General features: G+C 50.2%; 1 protein-coding gene and 1 long non-coding RNA gene across 2 annotated transcripts; both read left to right on the top strand.

Annotated features, from left to right (window-relative positions):
* Window positions 1–5,609: 5,609 nt before the first annotated feature.
* On the top strand, window positions 5,610–7,057 carry LOC149335708 (uncharacterized). Its single transcript, XR_016284510.1, has 2 exons — window positions 5,610–5,746; window positions 6,919–7,057. It is a non-coding gene; the product is annotated as an uncharacterized LOC149335708 (long non-coding RNA).
* Window positions 7,058–7,390: 333 nt separating this feature from the next.
* LOC149335707 (ectopic P granules protein 5 homolog) lies at window positions 7,391–15,424 on the top strand. The gene has a single exon (XM_089552302.1). The coding sequence runs from the start codon at window positions 7,520–7,522 to the stop codon at window positions 14,849–14,851; it is 7,332 nt and encodes a 2,443-aa protein (XP_089408428.1). The 5' UTR covers window positions 7,391–7,519; the 3' UTR covers window positions 14,852–15,424.
* The last annotated feature ends 1,321 nt before the right edge of the window (window positions 15,425–16,745 follow it).

Below are 16,745 nucleotides of genomic sequence, written 5' to 3'. Positions count from 1 at the left end.
CTCGCCAAAATCCAAACCGCAAAGTGATGTTTGAACGGGATACCGAGGTCAACTCCATCCACTTTTTGTTCCCAGTTAAAAGTTAACAGCATGGCTCTTTTTGGCTGCTTTGATGTTTGGTTGATAACAAGAACTGCACTTATTGCCAAGAAAATTGGTTTTAAAAATGGAATGCTTATTTCCCACTACTCAATTCAGACTGGAACACGAACATTTCGGCAGAATCTGCCTGGACGGGGCACGAATTAAAGAGAAAAAGCTGATACTTAAACAAAGTCTCGCGGGAGAACCATCATCCCCCCAAACGTACCAACTTGGCACCGAAGCATCGGTTCTCCCGTGAGACTTTGGTCAGAGTGTCAGTTTTTTTCTCTCTCTAATTCGAACTCTGGATGACAACGATGAAAAGGACTTCATGATAACTATTATGAGTGACTGGCACTGTAAATCTAACTTCAGAGATCCGCATATATAAACCGTCTTGACATCACTGCAATTTGCAGCAAAAATGGCTTTATATTCCCTTTCTTTTTCACGTTTTTTTAGCTTGCAAAATCTCCGTCTTCAGTGAAAATGGCCTTTTTGTTATTAGAACATGGCAGTCTATTGATACAGGCCAATTTAATTTTGGCTTAGTGTCCCTTAAGTGTTCTCTGCAGTGTCTACTTTTTCTTCTTAATCCTCAAACACTTAACCCAGTGCCCGACTACTGGGAAAAGCACTGCGTGGCTACGACACAGCTCCCTTGGTTCCTACAGCAACTCACGTGAAGCTACGGGCGCACTGTTGAATTAAGCAATAAAAATGTTTAGTCTTGTTACCGTGGTGATAGTTTGCTTCTGTCTGTTGCACCTTGCTGCACTAATCAGCAACAGCAGGAAAAAAGTGAATTAAAAGCAGCTCTGCTGGGTGGAAAAAGAACTCAAGGCAGAGCATGAAGAGCTTTGGTAGGTCATCAGAAATAATTTCATTTCAACACACTTGCAAGGTCCGAAACTTTAAGTGTAGCAGTGTAGCTTGATGAAGCTCACACAAGCTACTTTAGTAATGAGCACTGCTCATCAATGCTTAAACGGGCTTAAGACACAGAATAGGTTTACATCACTAAATTCAGGTTTGACTTATACCATTACCTGCTGCAGTGGCTTAGTGTCTACGGCGGTCAGTTACTGAGCCCAATATCGCAGAACTGGAAGCATTTACATTTTCGTGAAAGACAAGAGAGTACAAAACGGCAACATGGACGAGTAAGGGAACAGGACGAGCGCTGCACTTTCAACAGGATTTATTCAAGGAAGAAAGTTTATATAGCCTCTGCCCTTATCCGTGCTCTTAATCGCAGTTTACAAACATTCACCTCTCACAGATATGCATCAAGAAACAGCATTTCCCTGTGGCGAAGAACAACTGACGTGTCACTAATGCAATTATCGCCTCGCTTCTTGATATAGAAGGCTTCCACAAGCTCACGTTCCTATCTCGGCTTTTCAATAACACTTTGCAATCATGAGCGCCTGCTTGAACACAAGAATTCATTAAACAAGAGAGGCCATCTTCCAGACCACTGCCAAGCCTGCTCGAAAGAGAAGTGTACAGCCTGCAAGCCTCGACTATCCGATTGCAAAGTGCTATTGAAAAGCCGAGATAGGACAGAACATGAGCTTGTGGAAGCCTTCTATATCAAGAAGCGAAGTGATAGTTGTATTAGTGACATGTCAGTTGTTTTTTGCCCTCAGTGAAATGCTGTTTCTTGATGCATATCTGTAAGAGGTGAATGTTTGTCAACTGCGATTAAGAGCATGAATAAGAGCGAAGGCTGTATAAACGCTCTTCCTTGAATAAATCCTGTTGAAAGTGCAGCGCTCATCCTGTTCCCTTACTCGTCCGTGTTGCCATTTTGCGCTCTCATGTCTTTCATGAACATACACCAACAAGCCCAGCTTCAAGTACTTCTTAGCCATATTTACATTTTGATGGGCGCAAAATGCAGAAACATTTGAATGCTGTGTGATGTCAAACACTAGATGACTGAAATTAGTCCAGAGCTCTCAAATACAAAGACCCTTCCTTCCTCCCTCCTTTCACCCCGTCGTTGATCCCTGCAACCATAGCGCATTTCGGGAGTCCATTGTGAGCAATAAAATTAAAGCACAACCCCTTTCCTCATCACTAATCCACCACTAGCCAATACTATGGTGGTTAATACTGCACAACGAAGTAACCCTTCGTGTCACTAAAATGTACTTATGCACACAATTTCTACATTTCACTTATGTACTATGCAGAACTGCACTGTGACCTTGCAATGTTACTTGAAGCAAAGCAGTTTCTGTACAGAGGAAGTCCAAAATGACGTCGGTAGAAGCTTATGCATACCAGCCTCTGCCATAATAAAAAACATACTGCAACTCGCCTTCAATATTTAGTTTGTTTCTGGTACAATGCTCTGCATTCTAGAATCAAACACAAGCTATATTGTTACGAAGAAGATGAAGAAGCGGGCTGTGGTGCGGAACGGAGCGCTCGTGCTAGGACCGCAGCCATTAAAATCATATTTCATCGGTCATCATGTCATTCTGTTCCTTGGCTTGCCACCACGTATCATTTGGAGTGAGGGATGATGGTCCCTGGAGCCCCGCCGCCTTCTGCTCGCCTTGGTCGTCGGCCTAGGGGACATGGACTCCGCCGCCCGGCTCGCCCCAGCTCTACTTGACCAGAACTGACCAGCCGCTTCCCCCCGCCCCGTTGCCAGCCCCGGACATACGTTACGGCGACCAGGACCAGACCCGTTATGACCAGACGACGACAAGAACCAAGACGGCACCCCCGTCCAAGCTGCCCGGCGAGTCCATAAACCTTCACCTTCGGCTCTGGGCGACCGACCGCTGGCCCTGAAGCTCCGGGGGCAACTCTTCATCAGACCATCTCATCCTTCATGGTGGCAAGCCTTTCATCTTCTTCCATCCTTTCTGACCATCCTCACCATCAGCTCATGCTTCAGAATTCACGTAATCGATAGGGACGATCGGTCGGTGGCCCTGGGTAATGTTACGAAGAAGTTGACAAAGAAGCGGGCTGTGGCGCGGGACGGAGCGCTCGTGCTAGGACCACAGCCATTAGAATCATATTTCATCGGTCATCATGTCATTCTGTTCCTTGGCTTGCCACCACGTATCAATATGCCCACAATTTGCACATGCACATGCACAATTTACAATATGCACATTTCTAGGAACGAAACCAAAGCATACCAAGTTTGCCAGAAACTCAAACGAAGTGATGCAAAGCTGCATAAAGATGGTTTTAACTAATCAGAATAGGACTTTGATGATCTGCTGCTAGTTAGACGAACGATACTTCACTTTCCAAAACCAAGCCACAATGTCGCAAATTCTGTTATATGTCACTGTTATACTTTATGGCTTAAAAGACATTGTCTTCCTGTCACATGTAGCTACACAGTGTGAGCTATCAGCAATGCCATAAGAAGGGCCCTAACTGGTTTCAAAGATGTGAGGCCCTGCATATGCCCCAATACCTGATGCCAGGGGCATTCCTGCACTCTTTGAGACAAGCTGATGGCACCGACAGACTGACAGAACTGTAGATTACAGGCACATGGGTACTGCCTTCATGGTGTTGTACTGGCAGATGAAAGGGATAATGAAAAGACTACACAGATAACACATTTAATCATTGTTAAACTAAGATAGCATGCAAGCAGCAAAAGATCCAACAAACAAGCAGCAATGCATATTGACAACCCACCAACACACAGCACAAAGGGACCTGGCTGGAGTGATGAACTCGGGAAGTTTGCAGGAACAAGTGCAAGGGAGGGGCCACAAGTCTCAAAATGCGGACTGCAAGATGCATTGGATTTACTGTTGTTCTTGTTTAGACTGATTTAACACAGCTGATGCCGGTGCATCTAAACCTTTCACCTTTCGCACCAAAGCCCCCCAATGACCCAGTATCCCCAATTTCCGAAACATTCGTGCAGTAAAGGGTCACTCAACAGTTTCCCATCCCCGATTGGTCTGGTTTCTTCACAAGCAAATGATAACGAAAATGGGGAATACTTAGATAGACAGGACCTAACAGAAGAGCCACAAATGAAAAGCAGCCATGAATGTTCGACCTACATTCATTAAACACTTCTTATCTCCATGTTATCATCTGCGCTGTTCTATTTGTGGCTCATTCACCGCGTCACAAGTATCCACAAGCGTCACAAGTATCCCTCTCTGTGTGGCACAGCTAGTTGCTATCTGCATTGATAAACTGATATGATTAAAAAGAACAGCTACAGTTCATCGTACTGACACTTTCGCAAGTGCTTGCTACGTTGATTGGTAACAAATCTGAGCCCCACTACACGCGTTCTTCATAGAAATATATGCTCAAAACCTTTTATCAACGCATTTAAAGCACTAAATAGACAAACAGAATATCGAGGGGGCACTGATATTGCAGACCAAACGTAACGAGCTTTTCCATTTTCTATGCTTACGGCAGACCGCAACTCTACAGTGTTCTGCAACTTTACCGTAATCGTCTTGGAAAATTTTCCCACCGGTCGAGGCGGAAAAATTTCCCAAGATGGCTACGATAAAGTTGCAGAACACTGTACTAGAGTGAACTACATTCTAACTCTACTTTCTACACACTTTGCCATATTCTATTTTCGCTCTAGTTCACTCTAACTCTACATACTTGGTCCGCTTTTCCGCTTTCGATATCATTACGTCAAAAACTATGCATGCTTCAAAAATCATGAGCAGTGAGGTCTAAATGCGGTCACAACAAATCATGGCCTCTGCGAGCACAAAATGGGACGCATTTATGCGCTTCGAAAGTACACTGCAGCACTTTTGCAGCTGCCTTGGTCGCACATGCGTAGTCCTAGCTTAATATATGAGACAAAATAAAGGCTGCCAGAGGTTGGCGACCAAATACACACCGTCAAGCTGTTCCCATGTCTCTCCGAAGATCACTCCACGCGGAAATAAACTTGGCGCCGATCCGTCCTTCGACACCTCTGATATAGTGGTCCAACCATACTACCCGCCTATGTAAATTAGTTAAAAAAACAACAACTAAATATTAGTTTTGGTAGTTGTTGCGTCATCTTTTGGTAAAAATTTAAACTGCCTATGCGTAGTTTAGGCATTAATAACGATAGAATGTAACGTATACACTCCAGTCTTAAAAATTGTGATGTTTTTGTCGTTTTTATATTTTTTTAGCGGAAAACAGACTTGGAGGCAGAATTTTACAACTTGCGCAGTTTTTAAGCTGACGTCATTGCTTAAAGGGCGCCACTATCGCCGAAACAGCTGATTGTTCTCTCAACTAAAGTCATTAATTACGCCCTTTAAATGACAGACGAAATGTAATCATCTCGATGCGCAGTACGAACAGCTCAGTACGACCATAGAGAAAGATATTTGGTAAAGAGCGGACACTCGGCGAAATCTGGCCCCAGGAAATGACGCGCAATCCTCCTCCTCCAATAGATAATCTTCCAACTCCAGGATGGCGCCACTAGTCTTTAAACGCGCGCGCGCGGGTGCGCGGGCGGCGCGGCGGCAGACCCATCCGAGCAGCAGACGACGGTGCATCGTGGGGACAGTTTTGTGCGCGTGAAAGCGTGCGGCGTATTTGTTCGTGCGGGCAGACCGCAATTTTTTTCGTCCTTCTTGCCCTTCGACGCAGAACTCCTTCTGTTTCAGACGGCGGCAAGGTGAGAAATGTTTATTTGTGGAAGTACGCTTCATTGCAAGCTATTTAGGCGGCCGCGCCGGCCGCGCCCGTGTCTGCAGTTCGTGAAGCGGCGCGCTCGCTCTGTGGCCAGCCGGCTGTTGTTCATGGCATTCTTGCAATTTGTGACAACGTCAAGGAAGGAATGTTTTGTTCTTGCAAAAGTACGCTACATTTCAAGCACTTTATGCAAAATTACGCTGCATTTCAAGCACTCTAGCTTAGTACGCCGGCGCTGTTGTGAAGGGCGCGCGCACGCTGTCATGCTACGCCGTGGGCGGGAGCGGCGCGGGAGGAATGACGGTGCGTGATGCAGCCTCGCCGGTCGGTGCGTAGAAAAAAAACTGCCCACGGCCTGTGGCCCGGCGCGCTGTGCCTAGCGGTTAGTTTTGCTCGGTTTCGCGCTGAGTTCTCGGGACGTGACTTTTTTGTATGGTCCCCGACAATATGTAACTTCTTTTGGGTGCCATTTGTTGCAATGTATACTTTTTTGAAAGTGGGCGAACGACGAAGACGACCGTTCCCGCGCAACAAGTAATACGGGTCCGTAGTTTCAAGACTGGTGGAAAAAAAAATAACACACGAAAAGCTCGAACCTTACTCTTGTACGCATTTATGTATACGTGTGAAAGGCTGTTATCTGCGCTCGTGGAAACGCAAATTTCACCCGTGCATTGACAACACAGGAATGCGCTTTTGGAAACCCGCAAAAAAAGGCAACGCGTCGGCCTTGAAAACCAAGAACTGTTGCGCCGATAGTTTATTTTTTTACTCTGCTTCTTAAAACATACGTTGCACCCGTGTATTTCTCAGTGCTCCTAACACATTGTGTACTTCTGGTTCGTAGTCCGTGTTGTGGCCGTCTTTGTACGAAATATTCTCGAACATACCGCGTACTCTGCTGTCCACCTAGGTTTTAGAAGGTAGACAATAACGTCGGGGAATGTAGAAATGCTTGCAAAAAGCTGATTGGTATCTGCCGTGTAGTACGGTATGTGTATTGTACTTTGCGCAACGACGTTCAGCACGCGAGTTTCGCAAAAACATGTTTACTCCGCTCGTAATTTCGTTCCCTCGCCGCTTTCGCACCTTTTCACTGTTTACAGAGTTACAATATAAGGAGACTGAGAATGACCATACTTGCGAATTTTTCAGGTGATGCCACCCGTCGGCAACACCTGCTGTGTGCCGTGGTGCCGCAACAGGATCACCTAGAGCAGGAGGCCAGGAACCATCTTCCGCATCCCACGGCTTTGTTTATGTTGCACAAAATAAATGTTCTCATTTCACACAACACCTGGTGTCTTTTGTGGAGTGCTAATATTTGGCAAAGGCTGTGATGCAGCTGCGTTCACGGCTTGTCAAAAGCACTCGAAATCTATTTAATTATACGCTGCCAACGGCGCAGCGGGGCGCGGCGTATGCTAAAATTCAAACCGCGCGCCCTGAAACCGGAACCGGAAGTCGTCCCAGGCAGCGAGGCGCAGCGCATGCAGACATTCAAACTGCGCGCGCCTGAAACCGAAACCGGATGTTATGAGACTCCACCCGCTTGGTGCGCTGCAGTCAAATGGGCCGCTGGGCCCTATGGGAGTGTCCGCTCTTTACCAATATCTTTCTCTATGGTACGACCTCAGAGATGATGCCGCTGATACCAAATTTTGAGAGGCGTCAGTCCTGATAACTGGTTCGATGCGCATACGTCTACCTCGGCTGACCACCGATCTGCGCCCCGCTCGCGCGCTCAGATGTCATCATGGAACAAGTAAGGGTGAAGAAGAAACCTAAAAAGAAACAACATTCTGCCCAGCCTCAGGCTTCCACGAGCTCCGCATGCGAGTCCAGCAGCCTAGCAGTGACAAGTGAAAAATTGGACACCGAAGGTGCAGTAGCTCCGCAATCGTGTGACGAGAAGAGCGTTGTTTACGCGTCTCCCCAGCCGTCAGCCACTGGTGATAACAGCGATGAGGCAAGCGGCGTTGCTCCTGAAGGTGTGGATTCATCGGCGTGTATTGATAGCACCGATGTAGTACTGCCCAGCTCCTCCGCAGAGGCCGAAACGGAACAACAGGATGATGACGAAAGGTGCCTGAAAGAGCTCGACGCCGACCAGGTGGCGGAAACAGTCACGCTAGCTGCCCCCCAAGTACCAACTGCTCCAGCAGAAAGTCTCGATAGCCGCTACGCTTTTCCAAGTTCTCATGCAGCCACGACAACAGAGCGTTGCCAGGTGGGTGGTGCCCAAGCGCCCGCCGCAGTCGCGGTTCGCAGTGACGATGCACTCAGTCGAAACAAAAGCATTGGAAAGTTGTATCCCGAGCTTTCGGAGATGCGTGACGAGCGAGAATCAATGCGCCCTTTCACGGAAGACCAGATACTCATGCTCTACGAAAGCGCCTGGCTGAAAGCGAGGAAAGGCATAGTCGCGGAATTCGTGACTCTCAATGAAGAGCGACATTTGAACCACCACGAGCTGTACAGGCTTCTAGAAAATTACCTGAAGTCCAGGGAGCTCCTTGTCTCAACGCAGTCTGTTGTGCGCAGCTTGCAAGAAGATGTCGCACAGCAAGAAGCATGTCTGTGGGATATTGTGCCGGATGTTGTTACTGGAAAAGGGAGGTGCGCCGACAACAAGCGAGTCACTGGCGAGCATTATTTTCAGCGCGCGTTGTACAACAATGACGCTGCGTCGGTTATGGCGTCGTCTGCGCAGAAGCTGCTCAAGCTGCTTGCAGAGAAGCATGTCTTGCACATGCACAACGCTCATACCCTGCGAGTCCAGATCGATTACTACTTCCAGCTGCTGTTGGATGCTGCTCCTTTCCGGGACATGCCAAAGAATACTCCTGTCAGCAGTGGAACGCAGCCGCAACTTGGGGGCAGTGTTGCCGAACTGAGGACATGCATCAGTGTGCTGTGTGTGTTTTTGCGAAAGGCCGTGCAGGACGAAGTGTTTGTGAGTGACGTGCAGTCATGGTTGCGTATGTTGGCCAGCCTGCTGTTGCGAGTGGCTTCCTTGGCTGATCACTTCTTCCTGCTGAACCATGTGGTGCGGTGTCCACCAGGAATCCACAAGTGGGCCATCAGCCTAGTCCAGGTGCCAAGCCCCATGCCGTGGCCAGAAAACACCGATTGGCGCCAGGCTACGGTAGGCTGCCAACAGCTGGACTATGCTCTGGCAGCATTGGCAACCATTTTACTGCCAGTCGAAAGTCGCGCGGAGTACCTTCAACCCCTACAGAGTGCCTTGGAGGCAGCCTCCTGCCATGAGCCATGGGTTGTGCTGGACTCTGATGGTGAGGAAGATGATCCACCTTCAGTGGTCTACTGGAGGGAGAACGATGTTGTGGCTCTGCTGAACCAGGTGCCCTTTGCAGGCATCTTCCAACACCTCCTGTTGGTGGTGTCCGAGGACTACGACGTGGCCAGAACTTCCGAGCAAGGTGTTCTCAAGCTGATTGCAGTGGCATCGCACTTGGTCTCAATTTTCCATACTGGCCTGAAGACGTTTAACCACTCGCGTTACAAGCAGCTAACCAAGAGAATCAGCCGCTTGGTTCGTCACACAGTTCAGTATGTCTCGGACCATTGGAAGAGCTTTCGGCTCACGCAAGGTGCAAATGACACGGCCATTCTGATGCGCCTCCAAATTGAGTTTGATCAGTTCTTCCTGCGTGCAGTCAACTGCATATTCTACTCGCAGAGCTTAGGCGCGTGGCAGTTCATGGCCGTCCTTCCTTACTCTTGCGTGTCAACGGTTATGCTTTGGCAGTTGCTGTGGCTCCTGCACAATAATTACGAAGAAAAGGTGCAGCAGACTCATCTGTCTCCGAGTGAAATCTGTGAAAAGTTGCAAGAAAAAGGGCAGAAGCAGAGCTTTGAAGAGAAACTGTGCTCCATGCCTCAGTCAGAGGTGTATTTCTTGCTGACTTCATTTGCTAACATGGCTACCTCCAGAGAAGGGGATGGTCGTGCCTTCACTCATGTGGTGGCCTTGGAAATCTTCCAAATCACCTACCTGAACCGCAACCTGAGACAGCTGTTTGCCAAGGAAGGGCGTGATCTGCTGTCGTCTCTAGCACAGAAGCAGCCATGTGTTGTGTCAGTGCTACTGGACGCTATCGACGACCACATGATGGCACTGGGCGTGATGGCTTGTTACCTGATGCAGTCCATGCCCCTGCATCTGTGGGTTCCTGACAAGCAAGACTTGGACGTCATTTCCCACTTCCTTCTCTATTATCCACTTGACTCGCCCCAGAGCCAACTGGCTCGACTGCTCATCGAGAACCTCAACTACGGCTTCAATGAACAGGGCCAACTTTTTCTGCAACACAGCCTGCACCAGCAACTTGCTCTTTTGCTCCTTGAGGCCTATGATAAGCTGTGCGTTCCATTTGAGGCGGCTGGCTACGTCTACAAGCAGGTCCGTTACTTGTCGTACCTGGCTACGGGCACCACTGGTGAGACTTCCACGCCCATGGGCTTTGCTGCCTGGGTATGGACAACCCTTTTCCAACTCAAGCTGCATGCATTTGACAGCAACCACGAATTGCAGCTGCGCCTTGTCATGGATGAAACTCCTCCGCCAGACATTGCACCAGATCTTGAACAGAGTGAGTGGCTCCACCCTCTCCTTCGGGCTAGCAAGGACCTTCGCCCTCCAGCCCTCTTTCTGTCAGTTTCCATCGGAACTATTGGCCACTATCGAGAACAGGTGCTTGGCACTGGCCTGAAGCTCGTTTCAACACTGATACTCAATGAGCAGTATGCAGCAGCCGTGAAGTGCATAGGTCATATCTTGCCACTCTTCTATTTGCATCAGGACATGCTTTTAGGCAACCAGCAGTTCCTGGAAGATTTACAGCGCTTAATTTTGGCAGACAACACATACCTGGCAGCAGCCAAAAGTCTTGTGGGTTCGGAACAGCAAGGCACTGTGCTGAAAGAACTGGCTGCCATGATGACCTGCCTTGTTCAGCAAGCCAAGCGCTGGGGCCTCCCGTCACTTCCCATTAGGCTTTGGACAGCACTGCTATTCCGCCTTCCCGACACCCCCATGCACAGAGCAGCCTGCAAGCCCAAGGGCCGGGAAAATGTCATGCACCTTCTTGACATTGTGGTACAGCTGGCCTACTTTGAGGCCGACTGTCTTGACAGCGTGCTGGCACACTTCACAGAACTGCTCGCCACCTTACCAGCGCCCACAGCATCACAATCCATGATGAGGTCTGTGTTCTCCTACATGCTTGGAAGCCAAAGTGGCTCTTGGCCAGCCATGGTGCCTTTCCAGTCTGCACCGACGTTCCCATGGTTTGCCCTGGCAGGGATGCTTGCAGAAGCTCAGTTACCAGAGGTGGCCGTTGCCTGGAAATCCTTGCTGTCTGCCATAGCTGAGTCACCCCAGGTGTCCATGGAAGTCCTTGTCAAGAAAACCATGCAGGCACCCTTGGACGTCCTACTGCTGTACCGATGGGCTTACCAGGCTCTACAGACTGATGCTGACCATCCCGCCTTGCCCCTTATATGGCAGCAATTTTTTTCCCTCTACCTGCAAAGGTGTCCCAATGGTAATAGCGCAGGCCCTCGTTTCTTCGAGAGCACAAGCTATTTTTCTTTGCTGAAAAAAATGAAACGGCGGCTGAGTGAGTTAGCAGACCATAGCTACCAGCGGTGTGCCAACGCGGATGAAGAGGAGCCATCAAGAGACCTGCTTGAGAGATTGTTCAAAATGTACCGCACTTTCAGCCTGTGGTTGGAAGAGCCACGCCTTCAGACTGCCAGCATTGACTTCAGTGCCTTGCCATCTCAGTACTGCCCCGATGCACTGTGTGCCATCATTCAAGGAAACTGCCAGCTCTGGCACGACCTTGTGTCTCTGGAGGAAGGGCAGCGCAAGCTCCAGAGCCTTCAGCAGCTTCCCCAGCGACCACGTGCCAGCCGCCCCTGCAGAAACCAGCAGCAGCATTGTGAACAAGCCCCCGAAGAGCGCATCATCTCTCGGCTCAAGACCTACGAGGGCCAGATGCCAGCGCCTTCTGTGCCGACGCTTCGACAAGTCATTCCCGCTGTGCCTTGCCTTGCGCCACAGGTTCGAGAGTTGGTGTCTGCGCAGCTGAGGGTGCTAGTGGGTGAGGCGAGCACGGTCGTTGGCCGGCTGGACAAATTGACCTGCTTGGATCACATCTGCCGGGAGGAACTGTTGCCCATCCTATATGACAACGTTGCCGCGTTTGTGCACCTGTCCGTTCCCTGTGACTACCGTGAGGAGTGCAAAGGCCCGCTACACCTGAGGCTGCAGTACTACGAGGCGCGAGAGGCCCCCGACATTTCGCACAAGGTAGAGAAGAACAGGACCGAGTGGGTCGCCACCCTGACAGAGCTGCAGCGTGCCCCACCGCATGCCAGTTGCTGCGCACAAGTGCAGCTAGAGGCCTGCCTCACTCAGCTGGTTCAGCGGCACCGTCAGGCTACCCCAGGCACGAGGGAGGCACTGCAGAAGCTGGGCAGTGAAGTCTTTTTTGATGTGGTCGGGTTTCTGCAAAAGGAGATGGTGCAGTACCTTCCTACGAGACAGTTTGTGACCCTTTGCTTGGACATGGTGGGAGAGGAGTTTGTGGCCAACAGGGCTGACCAGTGCCTGCCTGTGCTGCAAGTGATACTCAATGACCCGAGCACGGTAGGCCATGTGTCTCCCTTCTTCAGTCCAGGAGCGGCAAATGATGAACAGTACGCCCTCATGTACCAGTCCGTTAGTTCCTGCATCGTTCCAAGCCTCTACAACGCTGTCTTTGTGATGCTGTCCAAGTTTGATCTGCCTGGCTGGCTGATCAGCCACGAGCCCAGCAAGGCTGTGCGACAGCAGCTGCTACTGGCCGTGGAGAAGGCACTTTCCAAGTGTGGCATCAGTCCACAAGCGCCCCTGTTGCCACTGGTCGAGGTGTTCCACCTTCATCTCTACAGCTTGCTACAGTTCCACTTTCCCGAGCACTACGCGTTTGTTCTTGCCCTGCTGCTCAGGGGCACAGAGTCCTGCTCCATTGCCGTGACCACCTGGGGCGTGTTTCTGCAAGCACTGGGCTACTGCATGCCTGACAAGGTAGTGAAGACGTACGATGAGGAGTATGCAAAACACCAATGCCTGTTGACATTGGCTGAAGCTGGGGGAAGTATAGACACTACGGTAGACCACTTCACCGCCCTAAGAAAGTCTGACGCTTCTACAGCAAAGAGTGGCTTGTATGGCCGAGTGAGGCCGTTTCTGCCCGTGCTGCCCCGTTTCTTCAGCGTCATCGCACACTGTTACATTTGGGAGAAGCTCAAAGCTCCGAGTGCCAACTTGCAAGAGGCTGTGAACACTGTGCTACGGCTGTATGGACCCTGGCTGGAACTAACCGACGGGAAGAGTATGTGCTTGCCCTGGCTCCCCGGAGACGCTAAAGATGCTAGCTGCATGGCAGACTCACTTGTTACTGTACTGGCCTTCTTTCATCGCTGCTGCCAAGATGCCTGGAATGTGAATGTCCTGTCTCTTGCTTGGCAGCACTATTTCATCAAGTATGTGTGGACCAACCCACCAGAATACATTACCACTGCTGTGCAAACTGCATTTGCCACGTTGCCTTGGTCACAGTTTTCCCCCTCCACAGACGACATGAGGCTGGCTTGCAAGCTTTTGGATGACAAGTACTCTGGACATTTGGATTTTCTGGTCAAAGTGTTCACGCAAGTGCAGTGGAAGGAGCGGCTGGATGAATCCCTGCAACTGGCACCTGAATGTGTAGTGGAGTACCACTCATGTTTTGCTGAACTGGTTGTCAGCCTTGCATGGCACCAAGACATGTCTGCATTTGTGGCTGCCACTGTTCGCCCACTGCACGAGCACGAGTGGGGCATGCTGCCTGCGGAACTGGTCAGCCGTGTCCAGAAGAAGCTTGCCTGCAACTGTGATGTGCGCCAGCTTCTGAAAGCAAACCCTGGGACTGACAAGACAATGCTGGACTTTGTGGCCACCCTGTCGTGCATGTCGCCTGGAACCAAGAGAGATCCGAACAAGCAGCTTTCGTTTGTGACCACGCTCGTTGGACTGTATGGCCCAGCCCTGGAAGCTGCCGAAGTTCAGGATGTGACTGCGCTGCTGCCGCAGCTGCTCGACCAATGTCAGATGGTGCAGGGTTCCGTGGCTGTCCTGGGACGCGCCCTCTCTCTCCTGGACAGTGGCCGCAAGGGGAGCGTGCAAGAGCAGGCGCTTCTAGGAGGCCTGCTACCCTGGCTCGACGAACGTCCGGGACATCCAGTCCTGCTGGCTGTGCTGGCAGCAGCCTGCACCAACATCGCATCAATGCAACACCTTGTTTGTGTGACGGAAGCCTGCCTGGCCGCATTTTTCGAAGCAAACACTGCGGCCGACGGTGGCTGGGCGCAGGCAGCAGCCACTTTCCGGGTTCCCGAGCTGACAGTGGCCGACTTCCGGGAGCAGTGTGCTCTGCAGGCCGCGTATCTGACCCAAATGTGCTATCTGATGCACTGTCTGCCGCAGTGCCGCTGTCCCGAGGACGAACGCGCTCTGTTGGACCAGCTGGCCGACTGGGTTTCCCAGGGCCGAGCTGGCGGCGAGTCCGAGCCCAAGCTGCTGCTGCTCTGGGCCAAGTTGCTGACCCTGAGCCTCCGCCAGCTGGACTTTGGTGGCAGCCCGCAAGCGGTGGCTCGCCTCCTGGGAAACTTCTGTGCGACGCTGGGTGTCCTGGGTGAAGACCGCGACACGGGTGGCTTGCTCGGAGCTCTGGGCATGGGCCGCCGCTCAACGGTTTCCGTGCAGTTCAGGTTCTGCTGCCGTGTCGTGGCCGCCTTTGTGGCTGCACGGCTTGCAGACAACGCAGCTGTGTCCAGCCAGACACTCTCACGACTTCAGGTGCTGCAGACCACCAAAGCGTACCAGCCCCTGCTGCAAGAGATTCAAGAAGCCCTGAACATTGTGCAAGACTCTAGCCTCACTCTTGGGGACAGCCTGCACCTGATTCAAACGCTTGTGAACTTTTTCTACTGTGAAAAGGCCTACCTAAGGGTCCTCTTCTTTGGCACTGTGTAACGTTGTTTGCTGGAGCCGACTCGGGGCGGAGTCGTCTGTGGCACAGCAAGGGCATCTTTTATAATTGCAAAATCCTCAGATTGCAATGCAGTGGAATGCTCGCAGTGAGATTGTGTGCAATTCTTCATACCAACGTGTGTAAATCAGGCCTGGCTTGTTGTCCTTTGTTTGAGGCGTGATAAAAATTGACAAAACTTGCGGGAATATTGAAGCAGTGGCTACTGTAGCAGAGGAACTGCTCTAAAATTAGCCATCGTCACACACCAGAGACACCACCATTCTGTTAAGTCAGAATTTGTGTGCTGTCAGTGTTGCTGTGCAATGTTTTTATTTCGCTACAGATCACATACATATAAGCTTGAACCTTTACTTGTGCGCAAATTAAATTGAGAAGCCTACCCTGTATGCGAAGGTGACCAGCAGGCTGGTTGATCCGGTGGCTAAGAAGTTACTGTGTCGTATACCGAGATTAAGTGCCTCACGTGCAAGCCTTGCTTATGATATAATCAGTTGCTTTGTACAACCGAATGTCTTTTACGAAACTATAAAATACAACTGGGAGTTGTCTGTTAATGCTGTGTCGCCTAATGTTTGTCTGGAAATTTCACCTCTTGCTCTGCTGAGCACAAGTGAACAAGAAAAACATCTTTGCACTTCTATACACTCTCTTCTGGGTGGTTCTCCTTGTACGTATTATACTGCCTGCATGTAATTGGACTAAATCCTCCTGCCTGGATGGGCATCAGCTGGCAGATGGCTATCAGCTGTCTAGACTGCAGATCATTTCGTGCTGGTTACAGTGTGTGAGGGTGTCTGCACAGCGGTCTTCCATTCCCCTGGCTAAAGGCAAGCAGCAGCACAGCAGTGTGTCACTAATAGAATCCCAATGTGTTATCCGAATCTGGTGTTTACGCAGACCTTATCAGGATAAAGGCGCATGCCTGGAGTCATGCCAGCATCTCTTTTCGGCTCGAGAGCCTCTTCTCGTCGCAAACCCATGAGAGCACGGAAGGCCACCCCTACGCGTGTGTAACGAATACGCCTAGCATGGTCACAATCGACGAGTTCCAAGCTACCTGGTGGCATGCTGAAAGCTTTGATGGCGCTAGTAATTCCACAGACTTTTGTCTCCAATAGCGCATGTGGCATTTTATTAGATGGCAAATTATTGATTATTGATGACCGACTGACTTTCAGTGAAGGGCCTTAAAAGGACCCCGAAATATGCGTTTTCTGTTGGCAGTTCTGATGGGCACTGGTGCTTTTGCAGGTATGCAGGTTTTTGCACAACACACGAGCACCTTTTTCGCTGCGCCTCAATTAAGTGGCAGTCTCGCTTCGATGGAGGCGAAACGTGAAAGGGGTTCGTGTATCCTGTGCGATGTTGACTCATGTTAAAGAACCCCAGGTGGTCTGGAGCAAAAAAAGTTAATAGAAATAATGAGGGGAGGGACGCGGCAATAAAATATAAATAACGGGAGGGCCAGTTTTGAATCCCATGCAACTCTTCATCAGACCAGCAGGCTTGTTCTGAGTATTTCATCTGTTGTGCCTCCCGAGCTTGACTTTCCACATTCAATACTGTGTCGAATCGTACCTCGACTGTTCTTGCTTGCATTTTAGGACCTCCACAGTTTCACTCAACACAACCAGGAACATGGCAGCAGCAGCCAGCAAGTGTCTTGTATTTTATTGCCCTAAAACTCACTGCAAGAGGCAACACAACACGAAAGGGGATATTGAAAGGTACCCCTGTCCTTTGTTGGGCTTCCGGCTCGATTCATGGCAAGCAGGTATTGCTGGGCATGTACTGCTTTTAAAGGATGCACTGAACACGCCTTGTGCGCTGCAGGTCATACTGCACTAGGTGGTACAGCTTAAGACCAGAACAGAG

This window comes from Amblyomma mixtum, chromosome 7 (assembly GCF_055824585.1).
Source record: "Amblyomma mixtum isolate Tamu chromosome 7, ASM5582458v1, whole genome shotgun sequence".
Lineage (NCBI taxonomy): Eukaryota > Metazoa > Arthropoda > Arachnida > Ixodida > Ixodidae > Amblyomma > Amblyomma mixtum.
The sequence above is the reverse complement of the archived record's forward strand: the minus strand, read 5'-3'. Positions and strand labels throughout refer to the sequence as shown.